The sequence below is a fragment of the Sesamum indicum genome, linkage group LG11 (assembly GCF_026168435.1).
Source record: "Sesamum indicum cultivar Baizhima isolate 11 linkage group LG11, ASM2616843v1, whole genome shotgun sequence".
Classification (NCBI taxonomy): domain Eukaryota; kingdom Viridiplantae; phylum Streptophyta; class Magnoliopsida; order Lamiales; family Pedaliaceae; genus Sesamum; species Sesamum indicum.
This window is the reverse complement of record NC_142667.1, coordinates 11,786,439-11,812,355: the sequence shown is the minus strand read 5'-3', so window position 1 is coordinate 11,812,355 and position 25,917 is coordinate 11,786,439. Positions and strand designations below refer to the sequence as shown.

Here is a 25,917-nt window from a genome sequence, read left to right as displayed (position 1 = left end):
GGTTGAAACTACAGGCAAGTTTTCGGTTTTAAGGTAGAAAGGTGAAGAACTGGGGCTAGTACATGAAGCAGGATGTTTCATATATTAAGGCCGGAACCATGTTCAGAGGATTTTCTGTCGACCAAACACATACAACTTTAGTTTCTCAATTTTTGAATAAGATGCGAGTAACATCAGCATTTTCTTACTTTAAGGAACGATGTACAAACTTACTGGAGCAGTTCTATACAAATATAGACAATGCAAATTCCCCACTGCTTCATTTGTAACTCAGGCAGTTGGAATCTAGTCTTGCATAAGCCGGTTTATTCACAAGCAAGGTATTTTGCTAGATAAGTAGGAACATAGGTGCTGGATTTGTGAGTTAATCTGCCTTCTCCACCAGCTTGAAACCGTAGGCCTCTAGAATATCCAAGGCTGCAAAAGATGCACACAGAAAGGAAATAAATGCATGGAAAGAGAGGATGCTAAACCATCTCCTAATTACCCTGTACGTGATTTTCAGCGACAACTATATAGTTCACAGGGAAAGGGTCGACCATTAACTTACTTGGCACAAAAATTTCTGGATGCATAGGCCTTAATACACCCTTTGTTGTTATGTTTTTCCCGAGCAAGAGCTGAGAAAATCAAGTATCATCAGTGAATTTCTTACCAAAGTAACTTCTAGCTTCGTGCCTGAAACAGGAAGAACGTACCAGAGCTCCAATGGCTGCAGGTATCCCAACTGTTAAAGCCATTGCTGTGTAGGATCTCTCTCCATGAGTCCTGCCGAATTCTAGTAGTGTTGCTCTGTGGTTTTCGGTAGGTTGGCCATTTGGGAATTCCACTTCCATTTCATGGTGCAAAAACACCATGTCCTAGCCACGAAAAAACATCAGTTGTTATCTTAAGTGAACAATTGATTTTTATAGATCTGTTTGCCAAACCAAATTTGAGAAGTAAACCTGTTCTTTCCCAGAATACGCCAACCTTTCTTCCATGCGGAGGCAGGTAACATCAAATGCACATTGGCAGGATGCTGGTATTTCTGACTTCTCGTGGAACCCCAAAAACCTACACAGATAAGCGCATGTAAGAAACATCCTTCACAAAATCTTAAATATGATTTATCGAAATTCCCTGAGGGGCATGATCCGTCTAGTTATTCATAACAATTGATAGCTGCAACTTGTATGAAATGGTAAAAATAAAGGACAGATATCACTATAGAGCCCATTCTGCAATATTTTGACTATTGATGGCTTCCTTCATGATATCATTTGTACTTACATTATAGTTTTGGCAGCCTTTATGGCTGTTTCTCTCTTTGTGCAGAGACCAAGTGCAATTATCTGATCAGCAATTGTTTTCTCACCCACAATTGATTCTGCCGAGTCTTTAGTATGACAACCGAGAAGTGCTAGTAAAAAGGTTTTATATGTTGGCCTTGTCTCATTTTGGAACATGGGGTTCACTTCAGTACTGAAGAAACCAATTCTCGCTAGTGTTCCCATTATTTCTCCGAAGCCTGCAAAAGATATTGATCCAAACTTAAAATAAAGTAAACTTAACAAGGGAGGGAAACTTAGTGTCCGACGTTTCTTCTCCCAATTCTGGCTTTCAAGCAGTAGCGTGAATATGCAGGTTCGACTTGAATTTTCAAAGGTACATTTCCGGTCTTGGGGTTATTGTAAGTTCCCAAAATATGTTCCAAATATAATATTTTCTGAACATATGATATATAGAGAGACAAAGAATATTACCTTCGTATCTGAGGGTTCCACGAAAGATTGTTGATGCTTCATTTTCAATTCCATAAAGTTCTCCATAAACTAATGAGTTCCGATTGGGAAGACACTCCAATGCGAAGGCTGGAAAATATGGCATCCGCAACCTTGAAGCAGAATCATAAAGCTTGTCCCCTGCATTTATGCATAACTATTACCAAAAATATGCAAATATAAATATGGACAAGAAGAGTTTTCTGGTTAGAGATAATTAATGAGGAAAGAATCCTGGGACAACTACCAACAAGTGTGACCGAAAATAACTCTAACCAAACTTATACAGAACATGTAAAAGCTATGGTGAGTGTTGCTACGTTGAAAAGTTGAGTTACTCAGCATGGAATTACAAAGATTTTATGTAGCTAAGTTTTCAATAAACAACTAAAGGAACATACATGTAACAGATGAAAATCAATGTACTTGGGAATAGTATATTGTACTGGGGATCATAGATTGGTATTATTTTTTACTTAGTAAGGACAGAGTGGTATCGTGCTTCTCACAAACTCACCATCGACATGCACAATCTCTCCATTATATTTGTATGTGGCTGGATTCCTTCCTGCGCGAATAGCCCCTGCTGGACTCCAGCTGAAATAGTACAATGAAACTACAAAAGTTATACTGCAGAATACTTGGAGAAGAATTGAACACCATCACCTAAATATAATTGCAAGAGCATGACACTGGTGTAAAATTGCCACATAAGTATGTACAATCGGAATATGAGACAAGGAACGAACATCCATACAATATATAAGTTGGTAAGAAAAGTAAGAGTATTGCAAAGAAGAACCTTATTTTCCACTTATTAGATAAAGAAAAGTATAACATAATTGATTCCCTTCCTGGAAATGGAAAAAACGATTTGGAAGAACTTGTTTGCTACATGGCTGTCAGCACTGAAGGACAAACTAAATATATTACTACACAACTTAATGAGATACTTTACAATTAAAGATTTCCACCTCATTGTCACTTTAATAATTTCTTTAATATTTTATGGTTTTTTCTTCATTTAACTGATGAATCGAGCTTATTTAATTTTACGCACCGAATGAGTAACACCTAGTCATATTAAGTCCAAATACAAGAGAGTAAGGAACCCATTATTTTGCATCTAAAGATAGTTCAACTCGTAATAATTGTTATTCCACATACTTTATCAAAGAACTAGTCCACTTCTTACTAAAATAATGACACAAGAATCTCAGGAAGAAATTTCCATACTGAATTAATAATCTTTACAAGAATTCTTTCCTTTCATTAACTTCTTTCACAATCCTTTACGGTCAATTGATTATTGAAAAGAGATTCAAAAGCTATGTTTTGCCAGTTAACTCCATTCAATTGAGATTCATTAGATGAAACATCTCTTTCATTCATGATATTCTTTATTAACTCAATTGTTCTAGTAAATTTCCATGCAAAACGCAGGAGTATCACAAAGGCATCATTTTCAGAATTAACAAGGACAACATAAGGAATATTCATGCATGGAATAAGACCATAGCAAATTCAGAAAGAATTGAAGGCAATGTAAAATAATACCTAAACTTGTAAGCTAATGGGTTGTTTGCAGCATCTGGGGAAGGAAGACCACCACAGTAAGAAGTGAAAGACTTGATCTTTCCGCCTCGTGCATGGGCTTGATTGATCATCTTCATTGCCATCATGTGGTCTGAATAAGATCATTTCAGTTAATTACTGTATCTTAATTTGTCAGGGTACATTTATGCACAAATATGAGGTAATCTCTAAACATGTGGTCTGAAGATAACAGGCTCAAGAACAAAAAGTACAGCCAGTATTCTTATACAATGGTGATGCTTTCTTTGTTTTCTCTTCTGCAGAAAGATCCTTTTAGCATTTCTGACATTTATGTGGGATCAAATTTGACATTTTCTTGTTGGTCCCTGTAAACCCTTCTCATGGGCATGAAATATGTAAATGCAACCTGTCTGTAGAACAATGAAGCAACATGAAACCTTTCATTATGAAGCAATTCCTTTCCATCTCTGTAGCATGCAACACGGACTCTAATTGGAAAGCTCTCATTTATAAACGCGAGGGCTTCAGATATAAAACTCCAAGATGGCTATCTTCTTAATGGTGTGTATTTTAATCAAACAGCTTATAATTCAAAATCTATGGAAGTCAAAGTAAAGAGTGACCAGGATGCAATCAAGTTCTTTTTTCATGCCACTAGAGTTGGTTTAAGAAGCATCTCAGAAATAAAACTACGTTGGAAAGATGCAACTCATGAACATGTTTCAAACAGTATGCAGTAGTTGCTCCAGGAACATCAATGCATCTAAGTGTCAAAACTTACCTATTCCAGGGTCCAATCCCATCTCACATAGAATTGTTATACCAGAATCTTTTGCTAATTCATCCAGGTTGGACATGGAATCATCCACATAGCTAGCCGTGACAAGATGTTTCCTAAACTGCATTAGGATGCATGATATAAATTGTTTTGAACTGGAAAAGGGATGGTTGATGAAATTTGAAAGCAACATAATCATATGTTGAAGTTGTCATGCATCATCTACTGGATAAGCACGGTCATAGTTTGATTATTTATGACTTAGATGCATATGACATGGCATCATTGGTCATGTACTATATTGCTAGGTTATCCCCGGCGACATAAGTAAATTGGTTAGGTCTATGAAATAAGAATCTCCACCTGAATACATGCACTTGCTATGATACTATGGCAACTAGGAGGCAGTAGACTGATGACTACATCAACCTGCAAAAACAGACAGGAAGTTTGTCAATTATCTTTCCAATTTAAGAAACAAAAATTATGATAATGAATTTGACACCATATTAGTTGTGTTTCCCATAAATATGTCAAGCTTTAATATATTTAGGATGGATAAAAAATGAATATCGTAGTAGTAACATGACATCTTGAAGTTAAAAGTTCTGTGGATGCTTAGAACCACTTGGTACATAGTTTGGGTATTTAGACAATCTTTAGATAAACTACTGCCTGAATTGCAACGGTTGGTGCATAGAATTACCTGTGATGTGTAATGGTAGAGATTTTCCTTCTTTGTAATGTCGAGTTGAATCGCAGTTGCATTTGGAATTCCTTCAGTAATCTGCTCCATATTATAAAATTAGATTTCCATTTATTTTTTCCCTGATAATCTTTGAGCAGATGGACAGAATCAATTGGCAGAGTGAATGTCATTTAGACTAACCTCCACAGCATCTTTCAAGAAAAGAGAAGCGACAATAACACGAATTGAAGTAATCTCTCTTGATTCATCTGTCATGTATGACTTTAACCATTTTCTTGATGAGCCTCGACCAATTGATGTTAGAAATTCTACAGCTGGACGACAAACCCGCCCAGCACCCAAAATCAGGACGACAGCTTCACTTTTTATCTCATTTTCCTTTTCAGTGTCTGTCCCTTTTAATCTCCCAACCTTAAGAGATATTATATTGTCTGTACTGTCTACATGACCCTCACTTGGATTAGCAAGTGCAGTCAAAGAATCAATAATTTTATCTAGGATTGCTTTATCATCTGCACCGATCTGTAAAGAACAGCAAGTAACCATAAGTAAAGAAGAAAAAGAAAAACCTAGGCTGCAGCATCTGGATGGAAAATGAAAACAATTTACCAGATAACACGAGGAAACTCATCTAACCTGGATGCAAGACCTGATATGGTCGGTTAGGCACACATGCAATGAAAACAAAGAATCACGGTCGCTAGCATTGCAGAATTACTTTGGAGTTCTAGGTAGTAAGTCAATTTTGGGGTTACTTCAAGGGCTTTCATTTACTGTTTTACTCTTTCCTATGGTCCTTTCACTTTATAAGACAGATGAAGAGAATGAACAACTGGGAGAGAAAAATGGATCTGTTTGTGAATCCTTTGATGTGAGAAGTTCACTTAATAATTCCATTATCTCCACATTGTATCTCACTTACTTCAAGTTCTGAGTAAGACAAGGCATCTGTGCTTTGACCGACTTGACATTTCACCAAATGGAAGGAGCCACCAGCTGCTTCAATGATATCCAAAGCCTCATTTATTAGGAATTGGTCGAACAAATGGCCACTCAAAGAAATCTACAGGATCACATAAGAAAAGTGATATTAATCGTGAGTATATTACAATAAAGACAAAAGTTTACATGCAAAATGAAGAATTTGCAACTTCTGTTACAATTCAATCATTTCAAGAAAAGTTCTAAAATTTTGGTGTTCACAGGAAGTTAGACAAGCATCATCTTAATCACGGATCAAGTTTCCCTTTCCTGTAAAAGGTTAATCCTGTTCCTCCTCTCCGTGAAAAAACTTGAATTAAGAAAGTTGATGATCACACATGAATAACAAAGAGAAACATACCAATGTAGTGTATTTCATTTTTGCAGCCTGCAGAGGTTGTAGAATTTGTGATGAATTCCTGTGACAGAAAGAAAAGGAATGAAGAATAAAACAAAAGGGCATAGAAGTTGGATCTGAGATCATAATGCTTACAGTGAAATCAATTTCAAACAAGTTTACAATCTTGCAAAGGAGAAACACCAAAAATACCAAAATAACAAATATAAAACCCACCCAAAAGTTAAAATGCTTCTGTAGTTTAAAAAAGAATTGCATTTAAAGCTTTTAAGCATGAGTTTGGTGGTTTAAGAGTCCATGACACAATTAAAGCTGAAGCAGTAAAGAGGCAAAATAACAAATTTAAGGAAGATGGGGTAGACAACTTACTCAATATCAGAGTTCCTCATTCTGGGTATGTATTCATATAAGGAAGTCAATGCTCCACCATGGACGATGCAAGCTCGTTTCAGGTGTGCAGGTAAGTTATCAAGACATTTTGAAGAAGCTAAGGTTCCAATAAACTGGGATAAAATATCACCAAAGTGTTGGGAAGCCTATATGTTAGCAAATATAATGTTAGATAACTAACATAAATCCAGAGTGCTTAAGGTTGAAGACATCAATGAGAAATTTTATAAATGTAAAAATGATGAAAGACCAAAATACAGATGACTTCACCTCTCTTGCAAACTCCGTTGGTAGAATGTCGATGGCTGAGCAGATAACACCATCACCCACCATGTCATGATGGTATGAGTTATCATTAGGATCATATCTAAATGCCATTGTCACCAAATCAACAAGATGATTAAAAGAAAAGAAAAAGAATTAGACAATTCTTGAATTGGTACAGAAGAAAGTCTAACATCCATTAGAAATATTGTCTGAATTGACTAGACTAAACGTAAACTCATACATGCAGCCATGTCAAATGAACACATACATAATTACATACCCAGTGTATCTTTGTTTTAAGAACTAATATATAGTAAATTCTTCTTCAAAGCGACCAAAATAATGCAAGATACACTTTAATCTTTAATCCATGGATAGATGTGACATTACTGAAAAGTTACCTAATGAAAGGTGAGTCGATAGATGTAGTTCTTTTCACAAATTCTATTGAGCCACCGACATCACAAGTTATATCTGAGATTCCGACAAGTGGGCATCCTTTTCGCAGCAGATCTTGCAGCTGCGTGGTAGTCAATAGACGAGGAAATCTTCTCTCCCAATACATGCAATTGACTGCCAGAGAAAATAAAATAGCCTCAATTATTCATATAACTCTTTCCAGAATTATAATTGGGAAGAAAATATGCAGATTAGCCTATTAGAGACGCAACTATAAAGAAGAAGTGATATATTCAATTAAGTGGATAAGTAGATTTCGGGATTTTGTAGTTGAAAAATCCCTGCAAGACCAAGAAAGGAGTTTTTCCTTGACAGAAATAACATGATCTGATATTGGAGTAAATGATGAGCAATCAAGGGACAACATTTACATAAATGTGGTGTAGCTGAGATGCGACATAAGAAAGATTTGCAGCAAACAAGTGAACCCGGTTGAAAATGTATTAACATGCGTCCATGGCTGGTTAAGGCATCAACCATTGAAGTAAATTGCTAAGATAATTAACATAGTTGTCATGTTCAATTAATTCAGCTAGATACATTAGTTCAGAGATCTGCTCAGATGTAATTTATATACATGTAGATGAAGAGATCAACTTAAACATGGAATGGGGTAATTAGAAAGGATTATTGTTTTTTTATCAACAGAGATCGCCACGATAGAGCAAACTGGAAAAGCAAGATTTGTCACTGTGACCACAGAAATTTGTTTGTAAGCTGAGTGAAGTTGTAAGTAACAAGCCAAGAAGACTTTCAGGAATCCATCTCAAAGTTTTTTCAGTAACTTCAATCCTTTGAATTTCATATCATATGAGTAGTCTCTGCATGTGATTAAATTTAAAACTTGAACAAAGTTTTTTAGTGGAGTCTTTAAAGCAGATAGAGACTGTGTAACCTAATGTAGTTGCTCGAGCTATAACATTACCAAAAACTAACAAAAATGTGGTATCAACTGACAATCCATGCACAAAAGAGTTAAGGATACTGACCAATTACAGACGCAAATGGGGCTATCTTTTCATGGAAAATAGGTCTGTAGTTTTCTGGATGTGCATAGTAGTCAGCCTGATAAAAGAAAAAGTTGAAAGTTAGCATGCATCTTTGAAGATTAAGAACATAAAATGGCAGGTTATGCTATACCAAGGTTGAACAAGGATACAGAAATATGATAGAGAAACTTAAATAGGTTGGTTACAAATACAAGTCTCCGAGAATTAAGAGTCAGTATGCTATCAAATACCGGAGCAGTAGACTTGTTAAAAGAACAGAGTGACATATTATAAGCAGTTAATAACTCTTCAAAGGCCGACAGATCAAAAGGGTAGTCTATACACCTGAGCTCTATACGAAACAATAAAGACAGAACAGATAAATACAGGTTTCATTGCTAAAACGGAAAACAAACACAATTTCTGCCATTTCTGTAATTGTAACTTATTCTCGGTTTTTCTTCAATTACCATTTATGTTACTATTCTTAATCGATAGATTACCTGCTCTTTCCCAGAAGCAAAAAGGACATGCATGAAATAACAGTGGATTAGTAACAGATCTAGCCAAAAATAAGTAAACAGCACTAAGGTTCAAGAAAAGAACAGAAATAGATGAAATATTTTAGACGTGGATCAGAAAAATATGCAAAACTTCCCCTGTTGTTTAAGTGGACCAGGATCTGCAAATGAATCTAGTCCCCAGATCTATTAATTATACTTTCAGGTACACCATGAAGATCATTATTTGTCAGCTTTTTAGCATTATTAAAATGGTATGGGACCACAGGTTTACTCTATTGTTTCAGTTATATGAATTGCAAGCAAGACCAGGGAACAAAGCCTGCATAGCATCATAAGTGATGCTAACTTGATTCTTCAGAGAAAAAAAGGATGCCTTCTGTCCAATGAGCAAAAAATATCTGATGTCAAATATTATAGGCTTTAAAAATATTTAAGAGTTTGAAATTTACAAAAAAGAATAAAATCTTTAAATAACAAGCAAAAGTTGGGATTGAATTAAGATCCATATGTGGAATATGTGAACCTTCAGTTGCTACGTCGAAACACCATTCCCTAAACTCATTTCAGCCTTTCATCGGAGACAAATTAATATTTTCCTAAAAGTTCTCATAAAATTTCATACTACACTTTTTTTGTGTCTGTTTCCTCTGTGTAACTCCTGATGAAAAGATGATCATCTATCATCGAGAAGATCCAAGAATGGGAGACCCACAGCTTAAGACTCACCTTGTCAAAGCATTTTGAAGCATCTTTGTGTTCCACCATGTCTTCACTGGTTACAACACAACCATATACTTGAAAGACTCTTTTCGTAGTCCGTCCTACTAGAGTATGATCTCTAGCCTAGAAACATGAACAAAGAAACGAAAAGAAGAAGAAGAAGATCAGAAAGATGGTAACATATGCACAAGTTGTACTTCATTTACATATTAAAATTACAATATAAAGCAGAAAGTCACTGAGATTGCACTTTAAAAGCATAAGAAAACGAGGCAACAAAATAAGAATGTGAAGATAATTTCTGGTGCTGGAAGGATTCTGTGCATAGAATATCTTTCTGTGCCTGAGAGAGATTTGGGAAACAATTTTTCTGAGCCCTGGCGAGATTTAGCCATTGCAAGCCATATGGAAAACAAATAATTAGAACAAAAGCAATCAACTGGCAACACGTTGAAAGAAATAGAAACGAAAATGAATTTCACTGGGAACGAAAATACAAGAAATTATTTAAATGATGCGGAAGCAACAATAAAATGCTGAGGATATCCCATATCTGATTTTCAGCTAACATCTGAAGTTTTTAGCTAGAGAATCCAAGTTCTTGCTGTACATCTATACAAGTATCAAATTAAAGAATCTCTGACCACAATAGTATGAATCCAGTCGTACACCACTTACGCCTGTCATTCCCATGTTGATATATTGAAAATGTACTAATAAAACAGATGAGACGGTATTTGAATCAAAACCCAGTATCAGGCCTTCTGTTTAGGACACGTGAATTTGAACGGTGAAACATTTTAAAGATTTGCTTTTTAATGAACAGAACTGAAGCCAGTCTATTTTACTCGATCAGTAAATCATAACCTTCAAAGAGCAGGTTGCCAGAGAAGTATATGAGCAGTTAACAATTTACATGAGTAGACCAGGTAAGCATTCCGGAGTGAATATTTAATGAGATTACCATCTCAAATAGTCGTGGAAGTTCGCTTGGGTCCACAAAAGTGTGAGGAAGAAGCTTAAATATTTCTCGTGCTCCTTGAGAAACTGCATAAGAAAATAAACATATTTGTTATTTCACGTTTCAAAGTCTATAATTTGATGCATAATATCGTTAATAAGAGAAACTGCATAGAAAACAGACCATGCATAAAAGGTAATGCAGATTTGTTTGTGCCAGAGTTCAAAGAAAATTAATATTGCATAAAAGCATCAGCAGTTTATCATACCATTTCCTGAACCAGTGAAAACGAAGACTAGGGGACAGATTCCTGATGGGAGTCCCTGTGTAGCTATCTCTTCCCCAACAGAAATCACTGCTGCCTTTGCAGTAGCCAATGAAAAATACATGTATGATGCGCCCAAAGAAAGAAAGGGTGTTGAATATCCAAGATTAAGAAACCCTGGAAGCAGAAATGACAATATATCAGACAGTGCCATTTGCCTGTTACGTGCTCCTGTATAAATGATTGGTACTTAACTTGGTCTGGTAACTGAAATAGTCATATGAATGACTTATACTTCTACATTTATACATGGAGCACAGCCCCATTTGAGGTGTACGCTGCAATAACTTCAAGCTGTGACACAGATAGAAATGCCCGAAAGCAACTTGATAGCTTAAGCAATTCAGGTGTAGGTTTGTTTATCACTTAAGTAAAGCAAAATAAAAAATATGCATTGGTTCCCTTTCCATCAAAGGAGTCCTTCATTTCTTGTTAAATAAAGTACACAGTAGCAAAGGCTTAGCGAATTGATGGATATGAAGTAGATGTTAACAGGAAGAAATGCATCTATTGGATATGCTGCCTCTCTAAAAAATAGGAAGTTAAAATTTCAAACAAGAAACTGAAACTCGAAAGGTAACAGCTAGGATGAGATATATAGCATACGCTGTCCTAGGCCAGACAAGAAATCAATCATTCCAGCTCTTCCAGCAAATTTTCCAAATGCCAGTAATCTTTTACCATTGTCTCCAGCTATAAGCTCGTAATCAAACAAAGTAGCCCTTTCGGCTAAAACCTAAACAAAAGAACCATTAGGCCAACGGCAATACTGGCAAAAAGATTTTCTTTTGTATTGCATGAAAATACACCTTATCAAGAAGAGGCATATTTTCTTTTTGTGCCTTGTGAGTATGGGAGAAAAAAGCATAGGCCCTGTCTGGAAGTATCATCTCCAACTGCACAAAAATTCATTATGTTAAGAGTTCAATAGGATGGCCATGGAGGAAGTCAAAAAGCAATAACAATCTAACCACCTGTGGTTGTTTGATACCCAAAATGAGACCACATTCTGACAAGTCTTCTGATATCTCACAGCCAACATCCTCATAGAGTGCGTCATGATGAATACGCTTAGTAGAAGGTTGTACTATGATGCGAGCAACTCCAGTTTTTCCACTGCCTCCATGCAGCAACCGTGCACAGTGTGCAGGGGTTAGGGGAACTCTTCTCTCCCACTTATTTGTGGACTCAGAGAGGATTCCAACAACTCCATTTCCAAGCATTGTGTATCCTGACCTGTAGTAAACACGTTAACTTCTAGCTTTCTGCTAGTCCTGAATCCTAGAAATCACATACACCTTTTAGTTCTACTTTGAACACCCTGCTCTTCTGAAATACGTTGAGGCTAATAAAGAAAATAAGAAAACAAGATTCGCTCCACATTAATTTCCAGTCTTTACTTCACAACTGATCTTGGTGAGATTGAGTTCACTTGAAATCCGAAATGAACAAAATAACAGTTCCCAGAGTTAATGGTTAGATGGGAGCCACCTAACATAAAAAGTGTGTTGGACTGACCCCATTTAATGTGCTAAAAGCTATAGCTTAAGCACCAAATTTCTGCTGTGAATTGAACTATACCTGTGACATCTAGCAAGGGAGGCCAAAACCAAGGCTATCCCCTCATCCAAACGTCCCTACTTGAAACTGAATCTGAGACCTTTGCTTAGGACCAAGCTTATGTTGGTACTATCCTAAAGATTATGAAAATTATAAAGGTATCAGAAAAGTTTTTATACCACCCCAATATTACGATTATGACTTTACATACCGATGCCCTCTGCCACGATGATCACTGTTTCCAGACCTAGTCAAAAGAAGTTCCCAAAGTTCCCCAAACACATTAAGCAGTAAAATAACACTATGTACAATCATTTATAAACGATATACACCATTCACAATTCATCCATTAGTGGGAGCACCTAATCCCAGATTCCCCACCACACACACATACAAGGAGAAAACAAGAACTGCAAGAACAGAACATCTATATAAAAAGTGACACAGAGTACTAATTTTAACATAAAAAGAACTTATCAATTATACATGCATGGACAGAGAAACACTAACCAAGAAGCATCAAATCAAACTACAAATAACCAACACACTCTATCCAAAATTAAGTGAGCATTTTTCAAACATAAGGTCTTTCCTCTGTCTCCCTTCTGATGATCATCAACAACAGAGACAAAAAAACACTACCAAGATTGTCCAAAAAAGTAACCCCATATAAGCAAACCACCAATTCATAGATTTAGTTCCTCCCAAAGACGGTAAAAACAAACCCAAAAACACAAAAGGCTAATGGGCAAGAATAGAAACATGCCTTTTCTTTACACTTTTCTTGAAAAAATCGAAACCCCTTTTGAGCTCTGATCACAGCCTCCAAGCCTGTTCCTCTGTAGAGTGTCCGTATCAATCACTTAACCATAAGTGGGTAGCGCTAAGTGTTTTGTGATGAAGTTACTACAAGCGAAATGCGAAGTACATTATTACAATCATCAATAAAGAATCACCAAACGCCTTGGTTTTATCCTCAAGCAGTTATGGGATTGACGTAATGCGAGTAATAGCGAAAACGTTGATTGGGTGGAGCACGGAATTGGGTTGGCCATTACTGCCACTATCGGCATTTGGTAAGAGAATTCAGACGAAAACATGACGTGGGACGGTAGGAAAGAGGATCAGTTCAGACCAACCACTTTCTTCAATTCTTGGACTTTTTTATGATCTCGTCTCAATCCAACTTCAAAACATCATAAAATAAATAAATTATTAAATCCATACTATTAGAAAAACAACATAGATGTCAAATTGTCAAGACACGAAGAGACAATTTTGACGGTGTTGCACTAATTTTTTATAATTTAAAAAATATCCTATTAATTATTTTTTTGCTACTGCTTAATTTTATATTAATTTAACTACTCAATTAATATATTTTGTATATTTTAATTTTATTTATAATATATTTTAAAATATAAAAATATTTATTATATATATTTAAAAATAGCGTGTCATGACAGCTAATAAATTAATAAAATCTTGGCATTGTTTATTTTTCATTTTTTTTATGTCGAAAACACATGAATATTTTAAAAAAAAACATACAAATATCTATATATTTATTTGAGATAAGGAAAGACAACTTAAAAATATAACCAAACAAATCTATTTAGTACACGGACTCCGAAAATAGAATTGAAAATTAAATTATAGGATTTAAAATATTATATTTTAAATAGAAATTTGTTTTTAAAGAAATAATTCAAACATAATATATTTCATTCCTCAAAAGGTAAAATATATTTAGAAAAAAAAAAGTCCAAAAATGGTCTTAAATTATAGAACAATGTGAAAATGTTGGGATGGATAGTCATCATAACTATCACGGAAGTTGGACGCAATGTAACGTATGTCTTTTTTTGATAAATTGGATGTAACGTACATAAGTCGTTATCTTTGTGATAGTTACATATATATATATGTAATTACTTATTTAGCCAATAGATAAGTACATGCACGTGTATCTTGAGACTCGAAAAGGGTCTTTTTTCTAGGCCACGTATCACTCCTTTCCTTAAAGAAATGAATATTAAAATCATGTTTATTTTTCATTATTATATTGAATAAATTATTCGATATACTTCTTATAAGGTGTTAATCTTATATTGGGTTCCCTCTATGATATATAAATAAATAAATATCGCTTTGTGAAAAAAATATTAATAAATTATTCTTCTATATTTTAAAAAATATAGCAAATTATACCCTATCATGAGGGTAATTTGCTATTTTAAAAAACACATAAAATAATTTATTATTTTATTTTCTACATGGGATTTTCTGCTTATTTTTCATATCTAATGGGATAAATTTCATTTTTTCCATTTTACATTACAGGGACTTAGTTTTTATCTCCAAATTCGGTACGAATCACTATTCCTCTTGAATAACTTAGTCCATCTAAATTCAATTTACAAAGTAAACGAGGCATAAGATATTATAACTGATCTTGCCTAGATTCAGCTACCTCAAGGATTGACCTCTCGGTCAATTGCTAACTCCTCCAAAATCGAGTATTGGGTCCCTGAGAATGAAACAAGAATGTGAAGCTCATCGGATGCACCCCCGACAACGACCTTCCGACGCGTAAATTAATGTGATCGAGGTAAAAATGTGCAATTAGAAGTAGTAGGTCGAAAAGTTAAGTGAACAAGTTACCTCAAAATATAGCGTCTTTGGGTATTTATAGGATCCAGGTGGATACTGTTGTATGGGCCACGTGTCGCCATCTAGTTAACCATCACTCTCAATCAGGCGGTTCTCATGCCGGGGTTTTCATACAAAATCCAAAACCAGGTTCTGGGTTACTCGACCCGCCTCTCAAAAGCACGTGGATCTGGTGTTGCGTAATGACTGAATTACCCTTCATTAAGAATAATTTAGATATTTTGCATATAAAGTGGGTTTTACCCATCAATAACTATCTATAGACGGGACACCCTTGATAAGTGGTAAAATAAGAACAAAAATTTACTCATTGCGTAATTTAAGTAATATAAACTTATATATTAAAAAAGTGAAAGAAAATTTATTTGAATTTAAGATAATAAAAGAGTTTAAATAAAATGATTTTTCTAATAACCTTGATAGGGAAAGGAAGTAGTTTTAAGAGTATTTAAGGAATTACACATTTGACGCACCAAATTAATTAGTTTAAGGGCTTAGCTTTTATTAAATAACTAGTGAATGAAGCACATTTGATACGTGCGCATAATTTAAATAATATTTATTTAATTAAATAAAAATAATAATTAATTAATTAAAAGTGAAAGAATATAATAATTTTAGATATGCATGAACAAAAAATAATTGGTAGAATAAAATGATTAAAGAGATACTTATCTGGTTAGATAAATAAATATATTGAAGAGTATATTAATTAATCAATATTATATTAATAAAAATAATTATTTTAGGGAGTTGAGTTTTAATAAATAATATAGATAAAAATAAATGGCTGAGTCGATGTCAATTGAGTAGGTGGGCACCCAACTCCATTGTCAATTGACATGTGGCTGGGCCCACTTATTACTCGCTTTCTTTTAAAAAAAATAATAATTAATTTTTAGAATTTAAGTTGGAATTTACTTGTTTTTATTTATTTTTATTTATTATATATTTACATTCACCCATAAATAAATAAAAAAAAAATTTCATCACCAGAGTGACCTAATTTTGAAGTATAGTCGAATTGATCGAATTTTAAATTTTTATTTTTATTGAAAAATAATTTTGTTCTAACACTTGTCGCAACGACTATCCAACATTAAATAGTGATTTTTATTTTAAATATTTGTATGTTGAATTAAAATTTAAAAATGCTGATTTTCAAAATTGAAAGAAACCTCTTGGACTCATAGTTTTTAATTAGAATAATAATAATTTAAAAAATAATATTACTTCTATTTTAACGATTAGTACTTAGCAATTAAAACTAAATATAACTTACTTAAATTGCTCAAAAAGTTAAAATTAAATTTAGCTTTCTTAAAATTAGAATTTAATATAATATTTGAAAATTTGACAACACATTTGTTGAGGTTAACACTCCCAACACCCAATAGGTTTCTAAATTCAATGCCATTGTATTGGATCCGATTTTTCCCCCTTTCTTAAAATTATTTAATATTTTTATGTAAAACGAGGTAATTGGAAAAAAAGGTTAAATATTATATTAAAAAGTATAAAAAAAAAAATCCACTCATATTTTAGACGTGCGACATGCGCTCTATTAATTTTGAATAAAAAAGGATATTTTGCCAGTCATTTTAATAACACGAGCAATTTTTTATCTATAAAAATAACACAAGAAAATTTCGTAATATTTCAATTAAATACAGAAAGCGTTATAAATTTATCTCTTTTAAATGATTAAGGCCCATGCCCATATGAGTTGGGAGGTTTTAGAAATACTGGGTCCTGTTTCATTGAGAAAATCCAACAAGGTTTTTAATCTGTATCATTTTGTGTGTATATAATAAATAAGTATTTATAATTTAAAATATATTATAAATAAGAATATGATACATAAATCAACTCATAATATTTAAAAATAAAAGGGAGAGATGAGGACATTAATAAAATAAAATTAATTTAGAAATATTATCGACACAAAAAGAATTTGGTGCAAGTTAATGTTTTTGTCTTTTTTTTATATATATATATATAGTAGAGATAGTGGTTGGGCCTTTTCAATGGAAATGACACAACCAAACAAGTTTCAAACAGTTACAAAATGGGCATAAAACCAAACAGGTCATGAAGTGGGCTAAAAGTGGGCTTTGGACACCCCAACCTCTTTTTCCCTTTCACTGATGGGCTTCGACTTTCTTACTAAATCAACTTTAAACCTACTAAAATTAAAGTTCAATCATTACTCCTAAAGTTAAATCTATACTAATAATATATATGATAGGGTTTTTTTCTTTTTTCACATAAAGCGCGATGATGACGCGACACCAATTTATTGTTATTTTGATAATACTATTAAGTATATTTTTTTCTTTGTTGCTTTTTTTATTTTTATTTTTAAAAATGTGATGTGTTGGTTTATATATAATTTTTTTCATATTATAAAATATAAAATATTATTTATTATATACACACAGAAAAAATATACTATAACGATAATTAGTATTTAAAAAATTCACTTACCTTTTCATTTTTCATTTAAAATGGTAAGCCCATTCATGCCCAATAGTTCATTATTGGACAGTGGGACTGTATTAAAGAATGTTTGAAAATTTGCAGGAAAAAGAAAAAAGGCCATACAATAATATTTCTATCACTTTATCTACTTCACCAAACCTAAAAATTAAATAATATTATATTACAAAAAAAGAAAAGGAAAATGAACAGTTAAGAAGGATTCTGTGGTACCACTGCACATGTGCATTTCTGTTCCCAACCCCCCCCCCCCCCCCATCAACCAAATATTGGTAAACAAAATTTAAATCATCAATTACCGGAGTTTAATAGTTAAGTTCGAACGTTAATATATTCGTTATATGAAGTTGAACTTTTGTCAAGATGTTTAGACATATTAAATAAATACTCTTATCTGTATATTGATTCCGACATAATTATTCAGCTATAGAATCAACATACATGATGTTTATGCAATCATCACTTACGAGTATATGGGTTGTCATTTCTGTTTTTCTATTTTTATATATAAAAAAAAAGATAATCAGTATTTCAAGATTATACTAAAAGATTTTTGGTGGAAAACTATTAAAATCTAAGGGAGAACAATAATATTTAAATAAATTGTAAGAAATAAAATTTTTGAAGTTGGAGTTATGGATGAAGATAAATGATGATGTCGATAATTTAGTTAAACTATCACCTCATTTAAAAATTTAAGCTGTTAGAGAAGAGATTCGCAATCATTTAATATTGGGGATAATTACATTTACACCTCTTGATATATAGTTGATTACACAAAACTGCACTCCTATCTTTTGCATAATTACATAACCCATCCTTTGGTGGCCAAAAAAAGGGATAATTTGTGTAATATTGTTGACATTTCAGGGGGTGTTTGTATAATTTTTTTAAAAAAATAAGGGTAGTTTGTGTAAATAAACCATCGATCAAGAGGTATAGACTTAATTATCCTTAATAATAATATTTTAACACGCCCCTCACATGCAAACCCTTCATGTGAATTTTTTTTTATATATAGCAATCGAACCCAAAACTTCTCATTTAGCCTTACTCGAATACCATACAAATGATTATTTTATTTAAAAATTTAAACTGTCTGAAAAAAGAATAGTTAACTATTAATATTTCAAGAAATCTGGTGGAACAAGTGTTGGTACAAAAAGAAAGTGGAAAAAGAAGAAGAGTAAGACACGCTTACTACTATTTTTTTTTTCTTTTTGCCCCGGCAGAATAGAAGACAGAAAGCAAACTGTTAAACGCGTTTTAGGGTCCCATTTTAGGGTATTGTATTCTATTCACTTTTTTTAGACAAGAAAAAGCCTACTCTTTAATGTTTCCGCGTTACAATCTGCATGCATGTGATTTCCTTATCCTCTTTTATTCTCTAATTTCACTTAATTTTTTAATAGTCAATTATCATACCTTTTTCACTCTATAAATAATAATATTCAGATAGGAAAATAAAATAAAATAAAAGGCCATGCAACCTAATAAAGTTGCCTATGCACATTGTATTGCATGTTCATTATTATAAATTGAATTTTAATAATTAGTTTAATTTCAAGAATTATATAAATATATTTAATTAGTCGAATGTAAGTTATAAAAAGTTAAAAATTTTATTGACGATATATTAATTTATGATGGAATGTAATATTCGTGTGGGAGAAAAAAAAATGCGATTAGGCAAGCTATTAGCACTAGAAGAAATTTGACTTTTTGATATGGTCAATTATCATATATAAAAGTTAAAAACTATGGAGAATACTTAACCATGATTGCCCAACAGTTATTAACTGTCGTTTTTGTAATCGAAGCCAAAATATTAACTACATCTAAAAATTACGGTAAATATTTTAGCATAGGTAAAACCATGACAAATGTCGATTAAATGAGGTCAAATTTTATTCACCAAGGTAGATATACCACACTGATTTGTCATGGTTTTTAAAACGTAGTAAATTATAGGGGCAAAATTATAATTTTAGTCTTGCAACCTAAAGAGGGTGGCATTTTTTGTCTTATACTAATTGATTTTCGCAATTTAGTTTTGTAACTTTATAACTTTGACAGTTTTAGTCATTTTTCGGCAATTTGGCTGAAAAATTGCATATGACTCAATTAAAATATAATTTTAATCTTGCTAATCAGTTCGTGCAGGACCAAAAATGCCAACTCCCCTAAGTTACATGACTAAAAATGGCAATGCTTATAGGAGTGAAATTATAATTTAATTGGATCATGTGCAAGTCACATTCCATTTTTCGGCCAAATTGATCGGAAAGGATGAAAATCATTAAAATTTTAAAATTACAAGATTAAATTACAAAAATCAATTCTTGCAGGACTAAAAATATCACCTCCTATAAGTTACAGGACTAAAATTGTATTTCTTCCTAAATTATAATGTAGAGAATAATCTATTTTTTGTAATGCAGATGATATATTTACGGCACTATCATGTTATTTTATTTTTTAGAGTGTATTACAAAATATAATTAATATGTCAATTTTGTTTCTCTAATGCGTTAAATTATTAGTCGTCGATTTTACATATGATAGTGACATCTTATAAATTAGGTAACACTTATGATGGTAAAATTGTACCCGAAAAAGGAAGAAAATATTATGATTGTGAAATAACACTTATGATATGTTGTGACATTAATAACACGATTAAGACATTAGGTACCTAAAATTTAGCTATAGCCTAGTACACATGATTTTGCCTACTGATCTAGCTGCTTGGATGATAGGCACTAACGGAAAACGTTGTGGGGGACGTTAAGTATATGGGATCAAAAATATTATTTTTAAAAATTATATTAATAATGATAAAAAATAATAAAGTCTTAACGGCCACGTGCTTTCTATTAAAATATCTCATGGAAAGGTGCTACGGAACTAAAAGTGTTATTATTTAGAAATTAATCAAAATTGAGAATCTCATAACCAATGAGATCAAGAGTGAAAAAAAATAAATAACGAGACGAAAAGTGTTAGTTCCCTTATTTTGACATCCCCATTTAATAAAAATCATTTAACAAAATTGGGAACAAATAATAGTAGACTGATTAATGCCATTTAATGAACAGTTAATGCCTCTATCAAATACCAAATTTGCTGCATTCAGCCTATTCCACTTTATATATTAATTCTCATGTTTGTTGTGGTTTCAGAAATTATATCAATGTACGTAACAAATGTTAGTTTGAGCTGATAATACAAGAGTTATTAGGTATTTAGTAAAAAATTTATGGCAATGCACAAAACTTTTAGGATATGAGTCTGGGTCTCGATCTAATGAGCTTGAATTTGGGAATTATATATTTATTGACAACTCCAATTCGAATTTGGGTGTATAATATATTTTTGAAAAAAAATGACAGACTTTTAAAATAGAATATTAATATCTTATAAATTCAGTGAAAATAATTGTTCCCGACTTATTTCCATATAAAAAATCATAACAATAACATTTTATAAATTTTAGGGTAAAATACACTTTGCCCCCTGAACTATTCATCGTGTAACAATGAGTAGCCATATATACAATATTAGTACCTAGATAGTAGTTCTCATGTTAATTTCATGACATATTGTTTATGAGAAAATAGAAGCAAATAATTAAGCCCTGAAACTTATAATTGCAAGAGAAGAGTGACCATTTCAGCAATCATCAAACACTTGAACATGGCTCATATAATGCAAATTATGTTGTGTGGGACTCAAATCTCACTCCAAATTAATATGAAGAAATTGACTACATTTATCTTTTTCTTTTTTTCTTTTTTTAATTATACGGTTCTTTACATCATTTACTATTCAAATTAAATAATTCAATATTTCAAATCAACGAATACATTTAAATGTGATAATTTTTTTTTTACTATAATAATAAAAATACAGGCACATTAATGAAACTCGAACCCACAATCCTTCTAATTAAGTAGGGCCTTATCGGACATTTACCCTTTCATACACAAAGCAGATGTGAAAAATAAGCACCCCCCACGCAATCCTTTTATTTTCATAATTACACGATTAGATTAATATTTCGATAAAAATTGAACAGTAATTTGATCCATACACATTAAATAATTTGCCATAAACTCACTGATTAAGTGAATGGATACCTACACGTGTAGTGGGATTTAAATCTATGACTTCAAATTTGTTCACGAGACCTTAACCTTGATCGCTAAATTAAGACATTATTGATAAAATGCATTGTTAATCAGCAATGAGACTCAGTTCAAGTAGCTAAATTGAAGTCTATGAGTCCGGTCTTCGGATTCGTACATACATAGTGAATACTTGTCTAGGCTGGATGCCTATTACTTACCACAATAAAATATAATAGTAGTAATAAAATATCGAGAGATAATATCGGGAGCAATATTGATCTTGTCACTATATAGTTGTTAATAACAAAAATTCTACTTAGTTATTTGTTTTAACTTAATTCTCTTCTTTTAATTAGATAAATATATTAAAAATTTAAATTATACACATCCATCGAGTGTGCTTCAATCGCTGGTAGAAATTAAATCTACTTAAGAGACTTAGAAATTCTCCGTAGCAGGACGGGTCCCAATCCTTGCTTGATTTATGAGGTAGTACGTGTCCCTGTCAATCTGTAATGATAGTCGAAGTTGTCATATAAACTTAAACAAAATGCTCCCTGAGAAATATAGAGCGTAAGCCCTACTTTCTCATTTCTATTTTTAAATAAAAAGAAAAAAAATATCCAAGTTTATAAAAACAGTAATTATTGTTAAAATTTGATTGTTTATTGGTAACAAGTTGCCAATAATTGATATTAATTCTAGAAATGGGATATGCAAAATTACTTTATTTAGAAAGATGAGAAAGCAACTAATTATGCATCTATAGTGATGGCTCACCGACAGTGTAATTAGACGGTGTTTGGCTAAATTTATTGAAAATATTTTATAAAATCTTTTTAATAAATATTAAATTTTATTTTTTTAAAGGAGTTTATAAACTCTTAGTATCTTATTTTTCGATCTTATAAGTCTCTTTTTATCAAATATCACAGGAGATAAATTGTATTAAACTCCTATAAGAAATGACGGCCTGCTATTAATTCATCAGGCCTTGAATATGACTTGATAATTTATACCGACCTTGAAGGTGTGGAATATTTTATCCAATCACGTAAATACCAACAAAAATTATTAATTTATCATATTTCATATCTATACTATATAAACAGAAAAGATATTTTTCTTTTATAAATGGCGGTTATGACACCACTACATCAATTTTATTATTATGTCAATAATACCCCTAAGTTGATTTTTTTTTATTGCTTTCTTTCTTTCTTTTTTTCCTTTTTTAGAAATATGATGTATCTTATTCATCATATATTTTAAAACGTAAAGTATTATTTATTATATGCACGTAGAGAAGACGTGACATAACGGTCAGTTTTAAAAAAGTACACACCCTTCGTGTTTGATAAACAAGGATATTTTGGATATTTACCAAACAGGTCACCAACAAACCACGCTTTTCTCCGGAACGGCCAAAATCTTTTTACCAAATATATTCTCTCGGAGAAAATTTACCAGAAATTTGGCAGCCAAAAAGTATTGAAAATTAAAGGATAAAATTCCACTTTTACCCCTCGTTGCTTTAGCATCGTCTCGCTTTGTTTACTTGTACTCTAACTTACGTCACTTATCGTTTCTACTTTTTATTTTTTAAAATATATAATTCGTTACTTCATTTAATATGCATATTTAAATTCAAATACTGATTCAATACATTATTAATTCGAATAAAATAAAAAAAAAATACTAAATTAGTGCAGAAATAGACATAAACCCATAATTCCTAATCTTTTAATTGTGATATCTCAACCTTACCACTCGATTATGACTTCGTTGACTTACATTTACTTTATAAAAGTAAATTTGTAAAGTACACCAATTTGGTTAAATGAATCTTATAAAAAATAAAATATTTATAATAAAATTATAATTTTTTTTCGTACTTCTAACATCTCTACATTATGGCTCCAAAATATTTTAAAGTATAATATGATTATTTATAATTTTGTGAGTTTTGAATTTTATTATTTGAATAATTATTTCGTAAGCTAAAAATTCTGGAGCATAACACAGAGATATTATGAGTATATATATAATTTTTTTTTTATAAGTCTATCATAAGTATTTTATTTAATAAAGTTGAAGTATGTAGGGGGTAAAGTGAGATAGTGCTAGAGTAGAGGGGGTAAATTAGAATTTACCCAAAATTAAATCACTTATTTTTTGGATAAAAAATATATGATCATATCTTTAGAATGTTGAAGATATTGTTGGGCATCAGTAAAAAGACAGAATTTGTGCTTTTATTTGTAAGTATATGTTTGATTTTACTTTTCACATTCATTGTAATGAGAAAAGAAGATTAAGGCCAATCTGACCTGTGAGTTGCCTAATTCAGTATACAACAATTGATTTCAGTATAAGTGATTGCGACCTTTGGATTCATAATTTTAATAATTCATTGTGCAATGGTTTGTTGTAATTAAATGAAAAATTGATCTCATGTCAAGTTATTTTAGTAAGATTTTAATGAGTATAATATGTAATTAAATGAAAAATAAATCCGGTAGGATAAAAGAATATAAGTTTTTGATTAGAATTTAATTTCAAAAAATAATTTTAAAAAGAGGAGCTAAACGGTATAAAATGTTTCGTCTGCACTAGAAATGTAGGTCCGAATGGGCAGCAAGTGATTGTAACACTACAAAAAATGTAACATATTAGCCATTCTTAATAACGAAATAGCCGTAGCAAATAGTCAGTAGCCACAATAATGCAACGGTTGTTGGCCGTGGTATCTGCGAGGGTGGCTAAAAGACATGGCAAATATTTTCACCATGGCTCTTAGCCATGGCAGATAATTTTTTTTTGGTAGAAAATCTATGTTTTTGCATCGTTTTTATTTAACCGTGGTCATTAAAAGTATTTACCATTGTTTTTAGTCAATAATTATTAAAATTGTAGCCAGTAGTCAATTATTTTTTACTAATGTAAGAAATTGCCTTTAAATATGTATTAAAGGACAATAATTTTTATTTTATCATAATATTAATTCTTACAAATTTAATAGTGACATTCTTTTTATAATTAAAAAGTAATTTAGTTCCATCAATTTGCTCATTCTCATAAGCATATTAGGCAATGCCTAGTTATTACAATTTTGGATAAAAATGAGTAATTGATAAATAATTTTAAAATTTAAAATTAAAGTAATCAATATATGTATAAAAATATAGTAGTGAATGTAGATATAAAAAATAAATTGAAACCATATTACTAATTAATTTGTCTAAAAACATCTACGAAACTTTTGAATAAATATAAACAATTATATATACTTATTTATTTAAAAAATAAAAAAAATAATTTTTTACATAGTAGTAAAATAAAATTTAATTCAAAGTTATGGGGTCGAGTTCCATTAGATATGCGGAGTTATTTCTCTTATTTTATATATTAAATTGATGTATATTTAATTTATTAAAATATTAATATAATTATATATGTAATTCCTATTTTTGAGAAAATAGAGTGCTTAGAGAAGAAGGAAACAGAAGAGCAGGCAGACATTCTGGAACCTGGAAAGTTGCAGTAGAAAAGAAAAGAAAGGTTGTGGTGGTGGGCTGTGCTGGCTACGTACTCCTAACATGCTTTCTCTCCTTCACTCTAACTTTCTTGCTCACCGCCGACACCCCAATGTAGGATTTTTGTTTGTTTACGTTATGAATTCGAGTTCCAACGAAAATTTAAATTTTAATTATTATATTTTTTATAAAAAATAAAAAATCAAAGATTTTCTATTTTATTTTCATAGGTATCAGATCACATTGATAATATATGATATACATGATCATTATTTTAATTTAATTGTATATTTTAATTTTTAAATGAAACTCGTATTAATTATATATTGACTTAACATCAATTTATAAAATCAAAATATGATGAAAATATTTGTATTGATGTGATAACAATTTATGATACCAAAACATGATAAAAGATTCATAATGCTAATTGATAATTCTCGACAAAAGGACATTTTATTATATTTTTATATCATATATTGACATCACACCACGTATGCATTATATGTAATATCACTTTCAAATTATAATTTATTTTTAATGTACAAAAAATACGTGTCGATTGACGTAAAATTAGTATGATACGAAAATGTGATAAAAAATTCACAACCAATGCCCTCACCCCCCACCCCTGGTTATAATATATAACCCCCCAAATTGAGGAGTGTACAGTAGAGTGAGAAGCTGACTCCATGCAAATGTAAAGTTTCCCATTACGATACCCGCTTTTAATGCTCC

At 31.7% G+C, this 25,917-nt stretch overlaps 1 protein-coding gene across 2 annotated transcripts; it reads right to left on the bottom strand.

Annotated features, from left to right (window-relative positions):
- Positions 1-56: 56 nt before the first annotated feature.
- On the bottom strand, positions 57-13,487 carry LOC105173734 (lysine-ketoglutarate reductase/saccharopine dehydrogenase bifunctional enzyme). 2 transcript variants are annotated; one of them, XM_011095602.3, is made up of 25 exons: positions 13,108-13,487; positions 11,756-12,017; positions 11,591-11,677; positions 11,388-11,517; positions 10,725-10,898; positions 10,460-10,542; positions 9,502-9,618; positions 8,252-8,327; positions 7,205-7,376; positions 6,807-6,903; positions 6,516-6,682; positions 6,150-6,207; positions 5,730-5,870; positions 4,988-5,329; positions 4,805-4,885; positions 4,462-4,527; positions 4,102-4,219; positions 3,321-3,450; positions 2,281-2,360; positions 1,746-1,904; positions 1,273-1,510; positions 948-1,056; positions 699-860; positions 551-620; positions 57-417 (listed from the first exon to the last, which is right to left on the bottom strand). In XM_011095602.3, the coding sequence occupies exons 2-25, from the start codon at positions 12,002-12,004 to the stop codon at positions 365-367; spliced, it is 3,159 nt and encodes a 1,052-aa protein (XP_011093904.1). In that variant the 5' UTR covers positions 12,005-12,017; positions 13,108-13,487; the 3' UTR covers positions 57-364. The 2 variants fall into 2 exon arrangements, with proteins under 2 accessions (XP_011093904.1, XP_011093905.1); XM_011095603.3 differs by lacking the exon at positions 13,108-13,487 and adding an exon at positions 12,363-12,481.
- Between the last annotated feature and the right edge of the window lie 12,430 nt (positions 13,488-25,917).